We start from the raw sequence: 20,660 nt of genomic DNA on the forward strand, positions 1-20,660 counted from the left end.
TCTATCAAGAGCCTGCAGTGTTGAATGTCTCTAGAGCTGCCTTTCCCTGGTTCTAAGATGGTGAGACTCGAGGTGGATTTCTGCAGTGGCAGTAGCAGCCTGACAACACAGCATCCGGCTTGCCTCTGAGAAATCAGGATGAGGGACTTTATTATTATTATTATTATTTATTTATTCACGTTTGCTGTTGTGGCTCTTTTGTTTGCTCTCCAGATCGAGGCTGCTGTGAGAGGATGAGCTAACGGCGGGAGAGGAGCGGGAGCGGAGCCTGCTGATTGGTGCGTGCGAGCGTGCCAGCGTGCGTGAGACGGAGAAGCCGGCGCGGTGAAGATGGCCTGCCGAGCCTCGTCGCAGCGCCCCCTGCTGTTCCTCGCCTTCGTGACGGCTCTGTGGGGGTTCCCCTTCAGGCCCTCCCTCGACTTGGACGTCACCCCCAGGATTACGGTCTTCTCCAATGGTAAGACCGCTGCTGTGTTTACCCTTGCCTTCGCAGCCATGGTGCAGTACCTCCTCCTGTCCTCTAGGGGAAAACATGTGAGCTCATATGGGTAACGGGTTGCAGAATGGTTAGAGCTTTGACTTAATTTCATTTGTTAGCATCCCAAGGACTTTAAACATTCAATGTTTGTGGATGCTGATACCCCAGCATCATCTATTGGAGATGAGAATGTGAACTGGGCCAATGCTCATTGCAAGGGCTTTTTGCTTTTTACTGGAGCAGCCATCTCTCCAAATCCCCACTTTCTCTCCAGTGGAAGTGCACCATCCACACAGGAGGCAGATAGAGAACAGAGAACAGCACCAGGACAAGCCTTCACTGGGCGGGCAGGGGTGGGGCGGGGGGGAAGAGGGGGTGGCGAGCTGAGGCAGCCGTGTTAAGCACTGGTGTGGGGGTGCAGAGGGGTTTGGGTGGACACTGGAGTTGCCGCATACAAGTTTAAACAATGGCCCCACCCTGGGCGTGGTGTGCCAGCATTCAATACCCATGGACCTTGCGCCCACGCGCCGTTTGATATTTTCAGAAAGGCGAATCGATAGTTCTTCGGCACAGCGTGTGCTTTACTTCAGATGTGGTAGGGATTATTAAAAAAGCCGCCTCGCCCTAACCCTGTCCTAGTTTACAGAGTACCTCGCCTCTCTTCTAACAATAGAGAGAGAGGGAAACAGAATGAACAAGACAGTGAAAGAGAGAGAGACATAGCACCGTGAACACCAAATAACAATTCTCAAGCAACAATCATTTTAGTTTCATATTTAGACTTAAAATTCTATTGTGTTAAAATGTTATTACTTTTTTTACTAAATAAGACAACAAAATTGCCAGTGGTGAGAGAGTGGTGATGCTTTTCAATATTTGCCACTGGGGTAAGCAAAAATAACTTAAACAAGCTAATATCTTCTACTTGAGAGAAAGAAGTAAGTTTTAAAATCTTATTACAAGACTAAAACACTTGTTTATACATACTTTTTGCTGAGACAGAGGAACGGGGCGAGGTAGTGGGGACGCCAGAGAAGGGGGTGATGAGGAATGATAAAATGAAAAAGAACATACTTTAATACCAGTGTGCCACTGTGTCAAATGTGAAAACAATCATTAAAAACAAACTCAGTTTATGCCATGGCTGACACTGTTGAGACAGAGCCAGGCTTGGGTCTGATAGTGGCAATTGAAATTTATGCCTGAATGTTCACTCTTTCAAATAGCTGAAGCATTAAAATAAATATGTTCGACCAAGAGAAAAAGCAAATATTGTTTGAAAGAATTTTAAGCAAATCTCACAAAATAAATAATTTTATAAAAAATATAGTTAGAAGAAATTGAGTGTAGCTGTACGATGGTTGAGGAAGATTCCAAAAGAGGAACAGAAAGGTGATAAACGATGAGTTTAAACTTCTTCTAAATACAGGATTTATCTAACTTTCAGTTTAAATTTGTTCAACATATTGAAATTACTAAAAATTACTTTAGCATTTGCATAGTTTAATTCTATTTGAATAACAGTTGGTTTTTATATACAGATTGTTTTTTTTTTATTTTAACTAAGTGACTTTTCACAGAGAATATTTAAAAACTGTAATCGTTTAAGGCCTGCTCAGAACTGACAGAAGGTTTCCATGTGTATTACCACGTGAAGGTTACCACTGAATGACTGAAATACCAGCATCAAAAACACACTGTGCAACAACTATTATTTTTATTTACATTTTTAAATACCTAATTTATCAGAGGAAAGTTTGTGATATTAAGCTAATTTTACTCATTTGTGATTCTGTGTGTTTTTAATCCTGAAAGCCACACAGTTATCTCCACTACAGATGGCTTTTTTAATCAATCAGCAGTGCAGCCATTTAGTGGTCTGCTAATCAGAGGTGAGCTTACGTGCCATGGACACGCTTCATCAGACCTCCAGCTCTGGCATATATACTTTTCCAAAAAAGTATATATGTTGTAGAAAAAAAGTGACTGCACTGGGTCTTTACCAGTCCTAATCTTATAGTATATAATATTTGCATGATATAATATCTATCTATCTTATTTCTCTTTTTTAATGAAAAAAATCTAGAATCCCCCATTTTGCCTCTGAAGTCGTTCTTCTGTCAGTCACAGTTGTGCAGGCCGAAGAGCATGCATTACATTAATGGCATTTAGTAGATGCTCTGATCTGGATTGCAAAATGCAAAACATTGCATTTTTTACATTATATATATATCCAGCTGTATAAATGCATTGCATTTATACAGCTGGATACAAACTGAAGCAATGCAGGTTAAGTACCTTGCTCAAGGGTACAACCTGTGAATTGAACCTGTGACCTTTAGGTTACAAGGCCAGTTCCTTACCCATTACACTGCATGCACCCCTCTGATGCACTCACCTGCAAGTCTGTCGCAGTCACAGTCACAGTTCCAGTATTAAACATGACAGGCCACAGGGTACTGCAGGCTCCAATCAGAGGAGAGGCACATCTCTCCTTTGCTGGTAGCCTGTGGGGCCTCGCTTGTTGTCGTGAAGAACAAAGACAGCTGTAACCGGAGGAATTTGGGCTGACCCCAACCCACCATAGCTACAGCTGGCAGTGCGGGCAGATGACTCCTGGTTACTGGGCTAGAGAGAGACGGTCTGGGCTCATTACATTACGTTACATTTATTAGGCTTTTATCCAAAGGGACGTACAATAACTCATTGGAACAACTACAAAACACAGGTCTGATAAGGTACAGTACTCATTATGTAACAGTCATTCGTAGCCATTGACACAGTAAGTCCAGTTGACACAGTAAGCATAGGCTAGGCTCGATGTGACTGCTGGCCCAGCTTGCACGTGCGATGAGCAACTTCACTGACGGAGAGTGAATCGGGGATGTGGACGTAGGCGTTGTGAGGCCGGTCAGGCCGAATGCTTTTAAAGAATGGGCGTAAAGAATGCTGTACTCGCTGTGATGATGTCACTGCTCTGAAGCAGGGTCGCTGAGACAGGCTATAGCTCTCAGCTGTTGCACAGGAAGCGCAGGCTCACAGAGAGGGGAATGTAAATCGTCACAGTGCCTGTGAATGTTTACACCTGTTCGAATGCGCTGACGGTCTCTGCGACGATCCTTGCTCCGAGCTTATGGGGGCTGGCATCACGTTTTGGGCCCTGCTTTTGCGTGACAGTCTGGAAATCTTGACTGCGTTTGGATTCGGTCTCTGGCGTTTCAGGTGCCACGTTGTTTTTCAATGCATTCTTTTGCGCTGTTAGCTTATCTGAGAATCTGTATGCAGTGCACATTGTGTGTATGCACAAAGAAAATAAACAGAGAATTGTGCACTCCAATAAATGCAAACAAACACACACACATGCACACACACGCACATACAAACACACACACACACACGTGCAGGCACACAAACAAGCTCACGCAAAGACGCACACACGAGCACGCACTCGCTCACAAATGTGCCCACACAAACCCACTTGTGAGATGAATTTAAGATGAGACATGATGGTGTTTGACTCGGGAATCAGAGTTCCTTCTCCCGAGGACGCGAGGATGACGCGGCGAATGACTCACCCAGCTCACGGCCAGAGCTTTTCATAAACTCTCCTTTTCGGCATCGCTCTCTCCGCTTTCATTCCTCTCTGTGAGGCCCTGCCTCTGAGTGCTGTGTGTGTGTGTGTGTGTGTGGGGGGGGGGCACTGGCCTTGGGCCGTGTCACAGCTAAGCTCCCCTCCACCCTCTCCATGCTGGAGTGTGGAGCTGTGAGGGACAGGGATGCTGAGTTCTGCGACTTCACTGCACTGCTCTGCTTCTCTCTGTTGGCCCTGCTCACCTCCTGAGCACCGTGGCCTCTTTGAGCACCAGTCTCTGTTTACCTTTCCCACTGCATAGCTGGAATGTGTGAATGCACATGAAATGAATAATATTAATCAGAATTATGATAACGTGTGCGCGAGTATGAGTTTTTGTCTGTGTGTATATGCTTCTGTGTGTGTGTGCGTATTGTGTGTGTGTGCGTGTGTGTGTACGTGCATGCGCGCACGCGTGTGTGTGTGTGTGTGTAACAGCCTGCTGCAGAATGTGAGAGTAGTGCTCAGCATTATGAAGAGATCAGGGTTACGGTACGCTAAGTCTTTGCGATGTACAGACCTGCATGTCGATGGGTAACCAGATACAGCACCCAGCACAATCTGGGCACTGAAGAATGTGGATGAACAAACAGGAGGGAGGGGAATGAAAGGTGTTTAGTGGAAAGGGTCTTTATGAAACCACATTAACACCCTCTCTGACCGGACAATGGGGAATTACTGCCTCTGCTTCTGTCTCAGCTTACCTTGCTCCATTGTTCCCTCTTCCTCTATTTCACTCACCTCACCCACCCTCCTACGCTCTGGTGTACAGTCAAATCCTCCTTCTATTCCTCTCTCCCTGTCCCCGCGACCTCCCGTTCCCTCATTCCCAGCAGCGCTCTCTGCTTTTCGCGCCTTATTTGGTCGGCTTGTTTGGGAACTGCTTCTCTCGCTCCCGCTCCCCGTCGTGTGGAATTGTACCGGAGGACTCCGCGGAAAGTTTGGAGTTGAATGTGTCAAAAAGTTAGTGACAGAAACTGTTTCAATGTAGATGACAATTTCAGTGCGGGAGTTAACAACTGTTAGCTGCTGGAAAGAGATGTGCTTTTAAAATTATCTGACACTTGAATATTCTATGGTTTTTAAAAAGTAATGAAACCTCACCTGACTTCACCCTCAGTTTATTCACTCTTATCAGGAAGTATTATTTAAAACTCAGATCTCTCCCTTGAGTAGTACTGCTAGTTTTCTTTTCTACCTTTTAGTAAATTGGGTGATTAATGACACTCATTGATTTAACTCACCTGGTGTCCCAGGTTAAAATCCTGATTAGAGGGGAAGAATGAAACCCAGCAGTACTACTGAATAGCCCTGATTCAAAGAATCAAATTAATTACTTTGCTTCATTGCAGAGTTCTTGGGCTCCTCTGTAAATTTCAAGGAGAAGAAACAAAGAATCCTTTTGTGTTTGTTATCTAGCGTTCGTATTCAAGTTTGTGTAGTTGTCATCTCAAAAGATCTGTAGTTTTGAATCAGCTGTAGCTGTTTGATCATTTGAATCATCAAAAAGTCGGCCTCTTCCTCCCGTCATACGGAGTGAGCAGGTGTGCTCATTGTAATGTACCCAGTAGGACAAAGATGTCCTTTGTGAGGCGTGCAGCAGAGGCGCTCCGAACGGACGCGTTTTTAAGGGAAGAGCTGGGATTGAATGACTCCGGGGCCCGGGCGGCTGCCGGGCACTGAATCGCGGGCGGGACCTTTTACCGCCGTCCCCCCGAGCGAGGTGCTCCATCGCCGCGGCGGCAGTAAAAATCCTGCCTCCGTAAACGGGCGACGGGGCGTAATGGCTGCGAGCTCCGTGAGCCGGCTGCGCTCGTAAATAACAGGAGGACCCGGAGGGAGCTCCCTGCAGCCCACGCGCTGGAGAGAAAAAGCCACAACAACAACAACAACAACAAAGACAGCAATATGCAGAGTTTTATCATTGTGGGCGTGGCCCTGCTAGCGAAAGCCCACCTTAGGCCTTGATTAATGTGTGCCGCGTGCTGTGTGCTGTGTACATGTAGACAAAATTTAGTGCTGCCTGACTACACTGTCATACTGGATCTAGCTGATAAGTAGCAAACGTCTGGAAATGGTACAGTCTGGTGGTGCATGGCCAATGTAGTCCAAGGTGTCCCATGCTCTGTAGTTTTCTGAGAAGTATCGTTCGAGCTGCGTGCTTGTCGCAGTTTGCATTATTTATTCATTTGTTTGTTTTTCTGAGCAGGCTTTTATGTTTTTACACAAAGAGCAGAAATTACGGATGCCGAGACCACATGAAAGACTGCGGCATTCAAATACACGTTGTGAAAGAGGCCGTCGTTAATGTGTGCAGTGCACCGACAAAATGATTCAGAGCTGCATGGCCATCCCTGTGACAAACTTTGACCTCTCCAAAACAAGAGCGCCAAGGAAATGAAACATCCGCACTTATTTTAAAATTAATGTGTGGGATTTATCTAACCCTCCACGATTGATTTCTTGAAATGATGTCAAGCCCAGGCAATAAAACGTGTCTCTTGTGTATGTTTTATTGAGTTCAGTGGTCATACCCAAAACGAAGCAGCTCCAAGCGCAAAGGCTGTTCATTTTCTTGATATCAAAAAAGGAAAGAAAATGTTGACAGTGTCTTCCAAACCACCGCTTTATCTTAAAGGAACCCACTCCCCTGTTGCCCAATTGCTCAGCATAGTGTGATTTATGTAGTGTTGCTAACTATGCTTGGAATCCATCAGTAGCCTTGCGTGCCAACCCACAGCCTAGCCCCAAAACCACGTACCGCGACTGTTGCTGCCCTCGTAAAAGAATCTGCGTAGGCAAACGCATGCATGCCCTTGCCAGGCATTCCTGGTAAACAGTGGAACCAGAGTGCCCATAAGTAAGATGTCACTTTGGTAACAATACAGAACAGAAAGCAGGGTCTGATGTCCTTGATTTAAAGCATTCTGCATGTTCTCCACGGTTGGAGATTTAAAGCATTCTGCATGTTCTCCACTGTTGGAGATTTAAAGCATTCTGCATGTTCTCCACTGTTGGAGATTTACAGCATTCTGCATGTTCTCCACTGTTGGAGATTTAAAGCATTCTGCATGTTCTCCACGGTTGGAGATTTACAGCATTCTGCATGTTCTCCACTGTTGGAGATTTACAGCATTCTGCATGTTCTCCACTGTTGGAGATTTAAAGCATTCTGCATGTTCTCCACTGTTGGAGATGTAAAGCATTCTGCATGCTTTCCACTGTTGGAGATTTAAAGCATTCTTCATGTTCTCCACTGTAGGATATTTAAAGCATTCTGCATGTTCTCCACTGTTGGAGATTTAAAGCATTCTGCATGTTTTCCTCTGTTGGAGATTTAAAGCATTCTGCATGTTTTCCTCTGTTGGAGATTTACAGCATTCTGCATGTTTTCCTCTGTTGGAGATTTACAGCATTCTGCATGGTCTCCACTGTTGGAGATTTAAAGCATTCTGCATCTTTTCCTCTGTTGGAGATTTAAAGCATTCTGCATGTTTTCCTCTGTTGGAGATATTAACCAGGCTGCTGGATTTGTCTATTGAAGTGGAATATGATATGAACAGATTTTCTTCTTTTTATACGGTTGATTTGATGAAAGCATCAGGCCAGTACAATGATCCAGTAATAGTTCCATTTCCTGTATTTTACCAAATGTGTTTTGCTGGATATTGTGATGGTCTATTGTGTCGGATGTGAAAAAAATGTGATGTATGCGAAAGCAGATGCTTTTCTGTTCAATAAAAAGGTAGGTTGAAAAGATGCTTTGAATCCTACCCTTGCCTGCCCTATAAAACCCAATGTTCTGTGCATAGCAGTCTGTGCTGAGTGACTTATTCAGTGCTGTGGAGCTTGTGTGCACCCCTGCTCTGGCAAAGACCGTAATCTCCATTAGAAACAACACTCCTCTCACTCTCTTCCTCCTTCCCCTGTTCTGTGTGGAAGATGCCCTTGACCTACTTAGCTGTGATGCAGAGAAATGGCTCATTCAGTAACACTCACAAATAGCATGTTTGGCTGTGCTGTGTGTGTGTGTGTCTATGTGAGTGTGTATATATATATATATACGTGTGTGTTTTTGTGCATGTGTGTTTATGTATGCATGCGTGTGCGTTTGTGTGTGTGTGTGTGTGTGAGAGTGTGTGTGTGCGTTTGTGTGTGTGTGTTTGTGTGAGTGTGTGTGTGTGTAGGTGCGTTTGTGTGTGTGTGTGTGTGTGTGTGTGTGTGTGTGTGAGTGTGTGTATGTTAGGGGAGCAGAGTTCTCTGGACTGGCATATTAGCTGCCTGATTTAATCATGCATGTGTTTCATTTTTTTAACAAAATGCAGAATAGTGCAATATTTAAATACACCGCTTTGGTTAACAAAGTCGACTAGAACACAGGAAAAATGCTGACATTTTCTCAGTTTTGTATCTGTGCAATGTCTCTGTTGTGTCTCTGTGACTAAACATTCATTTCCAATCTGTATTTTTATGTCAGAGTGTGTGTGTGTGCATTAGTTTGCATGTGTGAGGGTGCGTGTGTGCACATGTGTATATATGTGCATAAGCAAGCATGTATATGTTTGTGCGTGCTTGTGTGAATTTGTTTCTTGTCTGTGTGTGCGGCATGTACATACATGGCTATGTAGGTGTGTAGGGACTGTGGACTCTAAAACGCTGAACTGCATTGTGGGATTCCTGATCCTCAGTTCTCTGGCCTACTCAGGTAGGGCCAGAAGTGGAAAGTCCAAGGGTCAGACAGCAAAAGCCCTGCCGTGTGTTTCTACCACCACTGAACTCAACCGGCTGATTTCCGTAATCAAGACCAGACCTGAAGCAGTGAGATACTGGAATATAAGTGTGTGTTTAAGGTGTCTGCCCCAGCGGACACAGGGAAACACCACAGTCCCGTCCCATCTTTGACCTCGGTCTCAGGATTTGTGTAGCTCCCCAGAACCACGCCCTCCCACTCCTGACAGGCCAATCAACTGAAAGGTTTATGTTTGATCCTGCTTTGCAAATAAATTCCTGCAGTCTCATTTTTGTTATTGCCAACGTCAGTCAGTGTAAGAGAGAGAGACAGTCCCAGCATGGCTTGCAGCCCTTAGAATGAGGACTCTGGGACCCAAGGGTTTTTGGGGTTGAATCCCAGAGTAAAAAAAGTATAAAAATAATAACTCAGTCAGCTGTGTGAAAGAGTTAAACAAAGTATGAGACAAAATGCTCATTCTCAGCTGCCAGTTCTGGGGGTGTCTTCATGCATCTGTTCATTGCACCAAACGCGGAGATGATCGCTGACAGTTGATTGCTTTTTCTTTTCCACTTGTTCTTCAAGCCTGTGGCTGTTATTCCCAGTAGTGTTTGACTTTGTGCGATCCTGTCTATGTGAGAGAGATAAAAGCACTCTTTTTAAATGACGTTTCTTTCTGTGGGCCCTCTGCGATCTTTTGATCGGTCTCTTCTGACGTGCCTCAGCTTTTATGGACAAACGGACGTGAGTGCTGTCAATTTTTTTAAAACCGAAAATTAGACTAAAGCGTAATTATGCGCTGCATGAGCCTAATTCTGTCAAAAGTGATTTGCTGCTTTTTTATAACTATGATATGTATTTTTTACATTAAAAAAAAAGATTTCCCGACCAGTTTGACAGCCGTAGGGGGAAAAGAGAAAGAGCCTTCCTTCTGAGGAAATGTAAACGTTGAGGCCGAAACCACTGTGTGGTTGTAAACATCACAAGCTGGAAGGAGCTCATGATTAAAAACACTGTTCTGTTGACGGAGCGTGTGATGTGGGGGAGGAGGTGCACGTCAAGGAAAGCTGGTCCTTACATACAAGCTCTGCCGGGATCTGGATGAAGAATTACTCAACATCTTGAGCAAACTAGGAATGTAAGATATCTAGTTAAGGAAGATAAAGTGGTGAAATATACTAAAAATGACAACTTTCAGAAATTTTTCAGTTATTAGTGCTTTTAAAAACAACTGCACCGTTTGATTTATGTGTTCTGGGGGTGTTTTGCACAGTAATGCATATTTATGCATCAATCTGTATCTCAGATTGCATATATGAATCCAATATAACACCCAGTTATATTATACGCATTCTTCATTTCCATTTCCAATACATCCATATCCTGTACATATTAAATTTCTTCTGTATATATGGTCGAGTGTATACCTGATGCTGGTTTAATAGAGTAAAGGAAAAACTGCATTTTGAGAAGGCTGGAGGCAGGTATACTGAAACCTGGCCGCAGTCGACGCTCGTGAGCTTGCATAATGTTTATCCACATCTTACGACATGGCAGCTGCCATTCAGCAGAGCTGGGGTTGGTCAGAATGGAACATTCTGGAACAGAACAGAACAGAAGTGGACAGAAAATGAGAGGACAATCCCAGCACGCTGTGAACACTGGGTATGACACTGAATACAACCTGAACCTGAGGATTGGTTTAGCTGCAGTGTCACAGTTAAAAAAAGAAAAGGAATTTCAGCTGTATGAATGAGTTGGAAAGTTTGTGAGGTGTGAAACTGTAAGTAGGAGAAGGCTGGGGTTCTTTATGTGTGTTCACTGTGCTCAAATTTGAGGACAGAGCCCGGAGCTATGCCAGCCTGAAATGGGTTCAGCCACCGGGTTGCAACTGCATTCACTCCTTTCCACACGTTCGCGCACACACACACGCACACACACACACACACTACACATGAACCCATACTCAAACGCACACCTTGTAGCGGTGTCATTGTCGGGCAGGTGGTCACACACCTCTATGTGTGTCTACAGTGTACACACTCAGTACATTCCACATAGTCAGTGTTTGGCAGGTGAGAGGTCAATGTTCAGGTGTACAGCGCACCGTACACACACACACAAGGCTGGAATGGTAAATAAAGTCATTGGTAATGCCAGTACGGGAGTGGACTGTGGGCTGTGCTCTCCCACCTGTTTTACTGTTTGGACAGAACGGCCCCTTACAGTCAGACCCATGCAATCCTAACAGTGCTGAACACACGCTAATATGAAATCTTTTGGGAAATGTGATTAAGCGTTTCGCTCTGTCTGCTGACCCAGACATTGGTCAGAGATTTGTGAGCTTGCTGAATTTACCACTTCCTCTTTCTGATTGGCTGTCTGTGATCAGTGGGATTATTAGATGTTTCATGTGGTGGCCGTCAGGCGGAACCTTTCCGGTCTCTTGGGACCGGAGTCAGGACAAGCCCTGCCTCGAGGGTCTGGTGACACATACACCAAGGTTGGTAGGGTTCAGCATGCACTGCAGAGACTCACAGATGTGCTTCTGGGATATGGAGTCCAGAGATAATGTTGTATTTAGGGAGACAGAAAGCCTGAAGGCCTAGGGTGGATACCCGCAGAAGTCCTTTGTTGTTACTGTTGTCTGCTGGGTGCGGTCATTTTTTTTGGAGGATGTCTCCTCCCACCTTGTTTCGTTGAGTCAGGAAACGGGGATCTGTTTCGCGTTGAGCGCCGTGTGAGGGAAAAAGACCATTCGCAGATGGAGGCTCACTTTGACCTGAGGGCATTAGCAGCTGAGGCGTTTGGGACAATAGCTCAGAGAAAGTCAATCCCTCATAGGAAACACGATACTTGATCTACGGAGAGGGAATTCCTCTACCTGGCAGGTGGAGGCAGTGATCACCTTGGCTTCTGTCCTATGGCACAAAACGTCTGTGCACTAATTTTAATACAGCATACCTCTGCGCTTAAGAACCTATTTATTAACTGCCATTAAAATCACTGGCATGCTTGCCGAGAGGTGATGTTTTGAACATGGAGAGAGAACAAGTCTCTGCAGCTTTCCGTATTTGAAGTTTTATTTCTAAAAATGTTCTCTACCTCAAGGTCCTGCTTGTTTTTGAAATCGATTTGTTTTCGGTGTAGGAGCTGCCGTGTATAACAGACGTTTTGGCCGATAAGCCACGAACAGCGCATTTTCAAGGCTCGCCTTCCTTGTGTAGGAGTATTCCAGTTGCAGGTGATTCTAAGTATATATAAATCCTAAGTATTCGCTGTATTTGAGGTATTTGTTTGAATTTTTTTGACTGTTTATGTTTTTGAGTCTGCCCTCCAGTGCAAGCCAGCAGGACCTTGAGATACACAGTGAAAATGTTCAGTTTTAAATCAACTCTTACAGAGAACATATGGTCCATATTGGACTCATATGTAGTCTGTTAGAGTTGAATCAATGCCGTGTATCTCAAGGATCCTGCTGCTCTGTTCGAGTTTCCTGTAGCTGAGTTCTGTCACTTTTGTTTGGTGTTCAGCTTGGCCCTCTGGTTTGGGTGGGTATCAATGTGGGAGGGTGATGGAATTCTGGGTGCAACGATGCTCCAGTCCCTGTCACTGGCGTGTCCTTGGTGTCACTTCAAGGGAACTGAGCGCGTCCTTCCTCTGCCAGTCACATCATTGTTGCTGATATCAGCTCGAGTTCAGCTGAGTCATCTTCCCGAAGCTGTTTTTTACTGCTTACACCAACAAACAAACACACACACACACACACACACACGCACACGCAGTTGTCTGGCCATTCTCTGGTTTTCCGATGCATTTATAAATATTTTGTAACCCCGCCCCCCAAATGGGACCTGAAATTCTAGTCTGTGGCACTTCACAAGTCCATTAATCTTGGCCCCACGTCAGAAGCCAACATTCTTTTTCAGTATTCAGTATGAAGGGCATGTTGTTGTTGTTCGTTTGAGCTGCTCAAGGCCGAATGGCTTAAAGGACTTGCTGTCAAGGACATGCATTTCCCCACTCCCCTCTTATGGCTCATGCAATTTGGCTTCATCACCATCATACTCATCCTCATTGTCATCATCATTATGCAACGCAAAAGTGAGGCTTGTCCATTTTATACATGGATGAAACTGTTGAATGCACTTAAGCCATTACTTTTGAGCCATAATGGAAGGAGGTGACCTCACACAGCCCTAGGGCTATGTCGTAATAGCGTTTGCGTAACTTGTGTTATTTCTGCGGCGCGTGATTTATTTTAAGATCCACTGTGTTTCCAGATGCATTGTGCGTCAGGGAAATGCCCCATGGCTAGGACTGTCTTGCCCCTGGGCTTAGTTACTCCAATTTCAGAGAGAGAATGGGGTTTAGTGTGACAACACGTGATATGTATGTGCGTATGTGCGTGTGTGTGTGTGTGTGTGTGCGTATGTGTGTACGTGTGTGTGTGTGTGTGCTCCTCCGGTCCCTCCTGACTCTTTGGTTGTGTGGCACAGGCTGCATCTTATTGGCTGCCAGCATGCTAAAGCCTTCTGCCCAGGTGGGTCATGACGCTCTTCTGATGCTCTGAGTTGTGGGAGGAGGGCTCTCCAGCCCTGGGGAGAGCATAACACTGCTGATCTGTGCCCCAGATGGAGTCCAAAACACCCAGGACCGCTTTGACCCTGACCATACGACTACTCACCCTCCCTCCGCTTCCCTCAAGCACTCACACACACACACATGCGCACACGCACGTACACACACACACTCAAAAACACTGAAACTCCCTCAGACACACACAAGACTCGCTGTGTCTTTACCTCTCTCTCTCTCACTCTCTCTTTCCCTCTCTCTCCTCACATTCTCTGTTTCTTTCTCCCATGTGTCCTCCCCAGCTCCATCATCTCTCTGTTGCACATGTCTGAGCTGATCGGCAATGGCCAAGCTGACAGTCCCTTGAGTCTCAGGGGGTGTGTGTGCACGTGTGTGAGTGTGTGTGCATGTGTGTATGTGTGTTTGTGTGCGCGTGTGCGTGCGTGCATGTGCATGCAGATGCATGTGTGCCTGTGTGTGTGTATGTTTGTGTGTGCATGCGTGTGTGCATGGATGTGCGTGTGTCTGTGTGCATGTGTGTGCGTGCGTTTGTGGGTGTGTATGTATGTGTGTGCGCGTGTGTGTGTAGGTGTTCGGAGGAAACACTGCAGCTGAGGACGGGTGGGAGGGGGTGTTGAGTCATAAGGCCTAGTTTGGTGCATTTCCTGTCAGAATCATTCAGTCTTGGATTGTAGAAACCCACATTATTCCGTTAAATTGAAACTCAAGAAGTTCCTCCTATTGTGAAGAAGAAGGCTAGAGGACATTTGAGAATAATATTAAAGGAACTGCATCTACGGTGGTACAGGAAAGTACAGCTGATGTAGGAGGAACAGTACAGTACAGTGTAATTTAGGAGGAAGGACCTGAGAGAAAGCCTGTCTGCCAAATAGTACATTTTTGAAAAGGATATGCTTTATTTTTGTTAATTTTTCCCCCACATTTTTTCTGCTAATTTGGAATGCCCAATCATATTCACCTGCCACCAGATGTGGAAAGTCTAGGGTGTCAGAAAGTCCTGCCATGTGTTTCTTCCACCCATGAACTCATCCAGCTGATTTCACTAATTAGTTCCAACCTCCTGGCTGAAAAGTTCTGCTAATGAACAAGGTGATTGGAGCAAAATACTGGGTAGAACTTTTACTTTCTGAACCTGGAATTTCTACCCCTGCCAGGCACAGTGAATTGCTGTGACGCAGTCAACAAAATGACCATGTACAGACATTGGGTGCATCCCAATACTCAAAATAGGTATCCTCATTTCCTCCACTTCCACCTCATCTCCTTTGTGCCCCGGAAATCAATCTTTGTGTCCTTCGTTCCACCCGTGTCCCAGTATTGGAGAAGATGATCGAAGTGGACTGAACTATACGACTTCAAACTCGCCTACTCCCCTCCTTTCCTCCACATACTTCCAGGTAGGAAACGAGTGGTAGTGGGTGAGTGGAGGAAAGGAGGTGAGGAGTGAAAAGCAATGGGATGCACCCATCATACAGACAAGAAGGAGGAAGGTGCTTCATGTGTGCCTTGAGCCAACAGACTATGGACTCGTTCCAATTGCTTATTTCTACCTGCTTGCATGCTTTCCTTGTGTCCTTTCCTCGTACTTTAGCTACAACCATTGGAGGATGCAAGGAAAGGAAGCAAGAAAAGGACGTGGAAGGATACATCCTTCAAGAGCCTCCTAGCTTCTCGCTCCTGGCTCTTTCATGGAGCATTTAAGAGGTTGGAATGTCCTTGAAGATGGCGGCACTCGATCGATTTCTGAGTCAGGCGAGGATCGAGGAGACAAGGACAGACACAATAAAAGATTGGAATGAGCTCTATGGCTGGCCGGGTGACCAGCAGGGCTTGCTAGTAAGCAATGAGATGGATTCCCTCTTTCCCTAAGCAATGCTGTTGCCAATTATACAGTCTGGATTCAATACCAGACTGTGGGGCCCATCTGTACACTGGAATAATGCCGTAACAGGATTAGTCCCCCAGCAGCCAAAGGGGATATGCTTTTGTTTCTTTCCCAATTTGGAGTGTCCTATAGTATTTGTAGGCCTGCCCTATTACTGCATTGTTCGCTGTCTGCACAGTAGAGTGCAGACAGGCATGTACATGCGGTGCCTAGAAGTCCTTGTGTAACAGTAATGTTGACTGTGAGTAAACAGTACAGGGCTATGAGTGCATGACAGGTGTGAGAGAATGGGTAAATACGTTGGCAACTGAAAATCCCAAATGAATGCACACGCCCCAGCTCCACCACAACCGCCTCCACCCTCCATCCCCTTGTTCTCGCAGACGGCGGCTCAGTTCAGTCCGTGAAGGTTGGTCGGCTGCGGCGGGAAGATCTAACAGCAGGCTCGGCCGCCTGACAGAGCTGTGCAACCCTCCACAACAACATGTAATTATTGTTTTAGTGCATCTCTGTGGCAGACAGCCGCTGATGCATGTGGTTTCATCCTGTGTCATTAGCAGTGCGGCAGTCTCGGCGTGCGCTCTCTTCTCATGTGTGCAGTGTCATCTGCTGTAATGACCACTTCCCCATTCCCTCCCTCCCTCCCTCCCTCCCTCCCTCCCCGAGACTTCCCGGTCCTCTGTCATGCTGGAGAGATCCCGTGGCTCTAACAGCCCCCCATTCACACACGTTGTACGCTTGTGATGCCATTAAGTCATCCCGATTAACGTGCCACATGTGAAGAAACATCAGAAGTGCCCCTCTTGACAGTGTCATCAGTGGTTCCCTGTTTTGGCTAGAGGTCCTTTCCATCTGTGTCACAGGCATCAGAATCCACTGTCTGCTGGTTTTCAGTGTGTTTCAGTACTAGTGGTTAATTTAAGTTTCTGATTGGCTAAATAATCCACATACCTTTCTCTCAAGGCCTTGAGTGGCTACTGACTGAAATGTAATCACAAATACCTGTAGGCATTGTGGCTCTCCAGGACTGAAGTTTGATGCCCGGATCTGAACTAATGTGAACATTTTTGATGTGTATTTTGTGATGAAATATAAATCTGATTAAATGAAATACAAAGTACCTTTAGCTTTGAAAATGCCTGAAAAAAATCTTTTATGTGAAGGAGGTGGGAACAATATTGATGGTGGTTGTTATTATGTTAAGCCTGCTGGCAAACCCCCGAGCACCTTCCCACACAGTTTATCATGGTGTCATTTTCTGGTGTTTTAAAGCCACAAAATATATCACACTTTATGGTATATTGGTGACAACGTTCAGATATGTATTGTAAATCATGCTTATGTTGTGTGCTGACTGGTTAGCTATGCTACTGTATGTGCTGGCTTCCTCCTCCCAGGTAATATTCTGGTTAATAAGCTTAGCATGTGGAGGTACAATTAAACCTGACACTAATTTGCTAGCTGGTGAAGTGCATCTGGTGCTATCAGGCCTATTGAAGCTGCTTTCACCTGACAAGAAAGCTCTGTGCTCAGTACCAAGTAAGGCGGTGACTACACATGAGAAGAATCGAGTACCGCCAACTGTTGAAACTTGACATCATTCATCCAGGAAACTCGTTGGTTCAGAGAACTGTAACAAGCAGTGATAGTAGTATGTTGCCTGCAGTATATGGCTAAATTGTGAACTCGCTTTGTGAAACCAAAAATCCTTAGTTTATTCTGAAGTGTTCTTCCATTTTTACATCTGCCTGCTTCATACAAAGCTGTGATGTGATTGGCAGCACTGCGAAAAGTCAGCTTCAAACAAGGTCAAAGTTCAAACAATTTTAAATTTGAGGCAACTCGGCATTCATTTTGAGATGTTCGTTCCGCCAGCCTGTGTGTTGCTGCCAAGTCAGGCATCAGCACTCCCTCCATAGGAAATGAATGGTGTGACGTTGTGTTGAGCATTTTGACGCTGATCTTGTGCAAGCTACACAAGCTGTCCAGCTGATGGAATGTTCGTTTGAACCATTCAACTGCCATTGTTTCCTGGCAACAGCAGCTTGTGAGCTGTGTTTGGGGAACTTATCAGACCTTTGGATGCAATGTCTACCCTTGAGTGTGCCACCAGCCACAGTACCCCCAAAGTCTGTGGATTCAAGGGAAAAGGGAATACCTGGAGAGGGATAAAGGGTGTCTAAAAAGAGGGTGACTGTTTCTCGCAAGCAGAACCCATCTGGTTTACAAGCACGCCCCCCAGGAGCAGACTACTTTCTCAGAATAAAAAGGTATGAAAAAGTGCCTCAAAAGGTACAAACTCTTATCATTTTGCTGGTGCCCTATAGGTACATAAAATTGTATCCCCAACCAACAATGCATTCAGGGTACATTCAGGAAATTTGTTCCATAAAGAACAGAAGTGTACCTCCACTGTACCTTTAGGGATATGTTCAGTGATAAATGGTCCTGTTCCTCTCTAATCTGATCCAGAGGGCAGTGTGTACCCCTCATTGAGAGAGCAGCAGTGGGTGTGACTTACCGTACTGTAATGTTACTGTGGTCTCCGCCTGCAGTCTTTCTCCTGGCCAATCACGGTGCACTCAGTAGTGGAGACATGGGGAAATGCCAGCCTGTCCTCTCAGAGGAAGTCCCAGCGAGGCTGAGGTTATGTGCCGGCTGGCTGGTTGTTAGGAAGACTGTAAGTGTCTGTGTGTGTGTGTGTGTGTGTGTGTGTGTATGACTGGAGGACGCGTGCTCCTGCTAAAGGGGAGACATTGGGATGTTTGTGTGTGTGTGTGTGTGTGTGTGTGTTGGCTGGGGAGAGGGGGGGTGTGGCAGGAGTTATGTACCAGCTGGCTGGTCTTATGGGGAAGAATGTGGGGAGTGTGTGTCTCTATTTGTGTGTATGTTTTAGGGGGGTTGGGTGACAGTTGGATTCGGGGAATCTTCCCTGAGAGTTGCCCCAGTATTGCCAGCTCACATTTTTTTGAGCCTACGTATCCCTAGCCCCCCTGCCCCCTTCTGTCAGCAAACAAACAGGGACAGCCCATCATGACCATGTCCTTCTGCATGTGGAGACTTGTCTGGCACAAACCTCAGTGAGATATCCTTTTTGAAAAATAAAAGGGAGTTGAATTTGTTCAGGGCTCTGTTAAATGCAGTGTTGAACATTCAGTTGGACTCTGAGGCACCCCAAAGGAACGCCTTCACTCTTTTGCCCTTAGTTTGTGTAAACAGGTCTTTTTTCCCATTGTAAAGACTGTTAATATTTAACCCTTTGAAGAGCTGTTTTAAAAAAAAGTTTTTTCAGAATTTTAAGTCATTGTTCTAGAAGTCCATTGCTTTCAGTTATCAGCTGTGATTCTTACATCAGCATTAGAATATCCATTTAAGAACTAATCATATATTTGTGACCGTACACCTTAAATGGTTAAGCACCAGCCTGGAGCCATCTAAAACAGGGTGGGTGTGAGATGTGGAGAAAATGGTGGAGAGAGGTGAGATGTAGACAAATATGGCTCTTAAATATTTATGTTTGGTGGAGCTGAGGTTGGTCTTTGCTCTTTGTTCTTGCATTTTTTGAATTTGCAGTTGTTGTTTGCTTTCTTGTCCTTGGGACATCTACAGTACAATGGCACTTGTGTGGATAACATCCGAGAAAATGCAGTACAGTGGAGTATGCTGCAATTGCTCATGTTTAGTGTATTGGACATAGTATAATGGGAGTTATGACATAATGGCAGGAATGTAGTATATTGACACTGTATGTTATAATAGTCTGATATAATGACAAGAGTGCAGTGCATTGGTATGAGTGTGATATAAGAACAGCAAATAGTATAATGGTATGATCTAGTGGCAAGTGTGTGGTGCAATGGCTGCAGTGTGGTATAACTGCAGTAAATGACACAGGAGTGTGGTGTGATGGTAGGGTGTGGTAGAGTATTATCAGTATGGCACGGCATCAGTGGTAAGCAAAGCAGCTTTGACTGTTTCTCATGCGATGGGCTGAATCAGGAGCTGGCGCCCGTGGAGAGGTGAAACAAGAGCAACTGCTGAGCCAGTTCAGCGAATGACCTCCAGAGGGAGGTTGGGAGGGAGGGCAATAAAGAGCGAGGGAGAGATGGAGGGATGCAAAAAGAGAGGGCAATATAAAAGGATCCAGAGATAGAAAATGAGGGTAAAAAAGCAATAAAGAGAAGAGGGGAAAAATGGATAGAAAGGCAGAAAGAAGAGAGAGGAGGAAAGAAAAGGAGAACGAGAGGGAGAGAGGGATGGTGAGAGAGATGAGTCAGCAGGTTTCCTGGGAGACTTTAATAGTTGCTCATTCTCACCACCCTCGTGTGATGTAGCCATGGGACCGACTCCCAGTTCCTGATAATGAGATAACTTTTATGTTGTGCTCCCATTGATTTATCGTCCCGGGACGCTCGGTTATTACCAGCGCTGCAGACAGGCTGCTCCCCTTCAGAACTCATTTAGCGCCGCGCTTATATAAAAAAGAAACTGGCTAACGTCCTCCTGGCCAGCAGGATTGAGGAGAGGCATGCCATCAAGGAAAGGGGGCGTGGTCTGCCGATGCCAGAGGCTTTCGAGTGTTCCATCAAGGCAAATGGGCATGTGCAGTTAATTAGCCAATGGAAATCAGCGAGTGGCAGAAATCTGCTTCGGTGTGGCGCTCGTTAATGTGCTCTTGTGTTGTAAATTGTGCTCTTCCTCCGCCTGCTCTCCCTCTGCCACGGCATGGTTTCACACGTTGCGTGAATGATGTCATTAAGTGCATCCTTGTGAAGGACAGTAGAAGCGCAGGCAAGGCTGCAGGGTAGTTACACTTGCACGTGAACACACACCCACGCATACGCGTACATGCGCACACACACATGCAAATATGCACACTACATCAGGTTGTGGGAAATTCTGGTCCTGGAGGGCCAGTGTGTATGCAGGTTTTTGTTTCCACTAATTACCCTGGCTAAATGAGCTAATTGGCTGTATACAAACACTGGTTTCTTCGTAGATTAGATTGCAGTACACGGGGACACAAGAACAGGCTTCAGCTGTCATTTATGTGCTTACCTACATTACATTACATTACATTATAGGTATTTAGCTGACGCTCTTATCCAGAGCGACTTACAACAGAGTAACCAAACTCAGGATCAAGTCCGCTTAAGTCCATTGAACAACATGTAGATAAAAAGCCTTTACTATGATGCATACAATAAGGAGAAACAAGATAGTCTGAACAAATTTTTTTTTTTTTTATAGTTATGGGAGGGGGTTTAGGGAAGAGGAGAGAGGTACACAGAGAAGAGGTGCGTCTTGAGTTTCCGTTTGAAGGTGCTCAGACACTCTG

The 20,660-nt window shown here is 45.4% G+C and overlaps 1 protein-coding gene across 2 annotated transcripts in view; it reads left to right on the plus strand.

The window, feature by feature from the left end:
• sema4gb (sema domain, immunoglobulin domain (Ig), transmembrane domain (TM) and short cytoplasmic domain, (semaphorin) 4Gb) overlaps nucleotides 1–20,660 on the plus strand; it is a 56,295-nt gene that overhangs the window by 10,553 nt on the left and 25,082 nt on the right. For both annotated transcript variants that reach the window (XR_010328222.1, XM_064320947.1), the window contains exon 2: nucleotides 214–457. Coding sequence is in view for 1 of the 2 variants with exons in the window: in XM_064320947.1 (XP_064177017.1) it covers nucleotides 331–457 (127 nt within the window). In the remaining variant the exon portion in view is untranslated. The remainder of the gene's footprint in view (nucleotides 1–213; nucleotides 458–20,660) is intronic.

This window comes from Anguilla rostrata, chromosome 2, assembly GCF_018555375.3.
Source record: "Anguilla rostrata isolate EN2019 chromosome 2, ASM1855537v3, whole genome shotgun sequence".
In the NCBI taxonomy this organism is placed as follows: domain Eukaryota; kingdom Metazoa; phylum Chordata; class Actinopteri; order Anguilliformes; family Anguillidae; genus Anguilla; species Anguilla rostrata.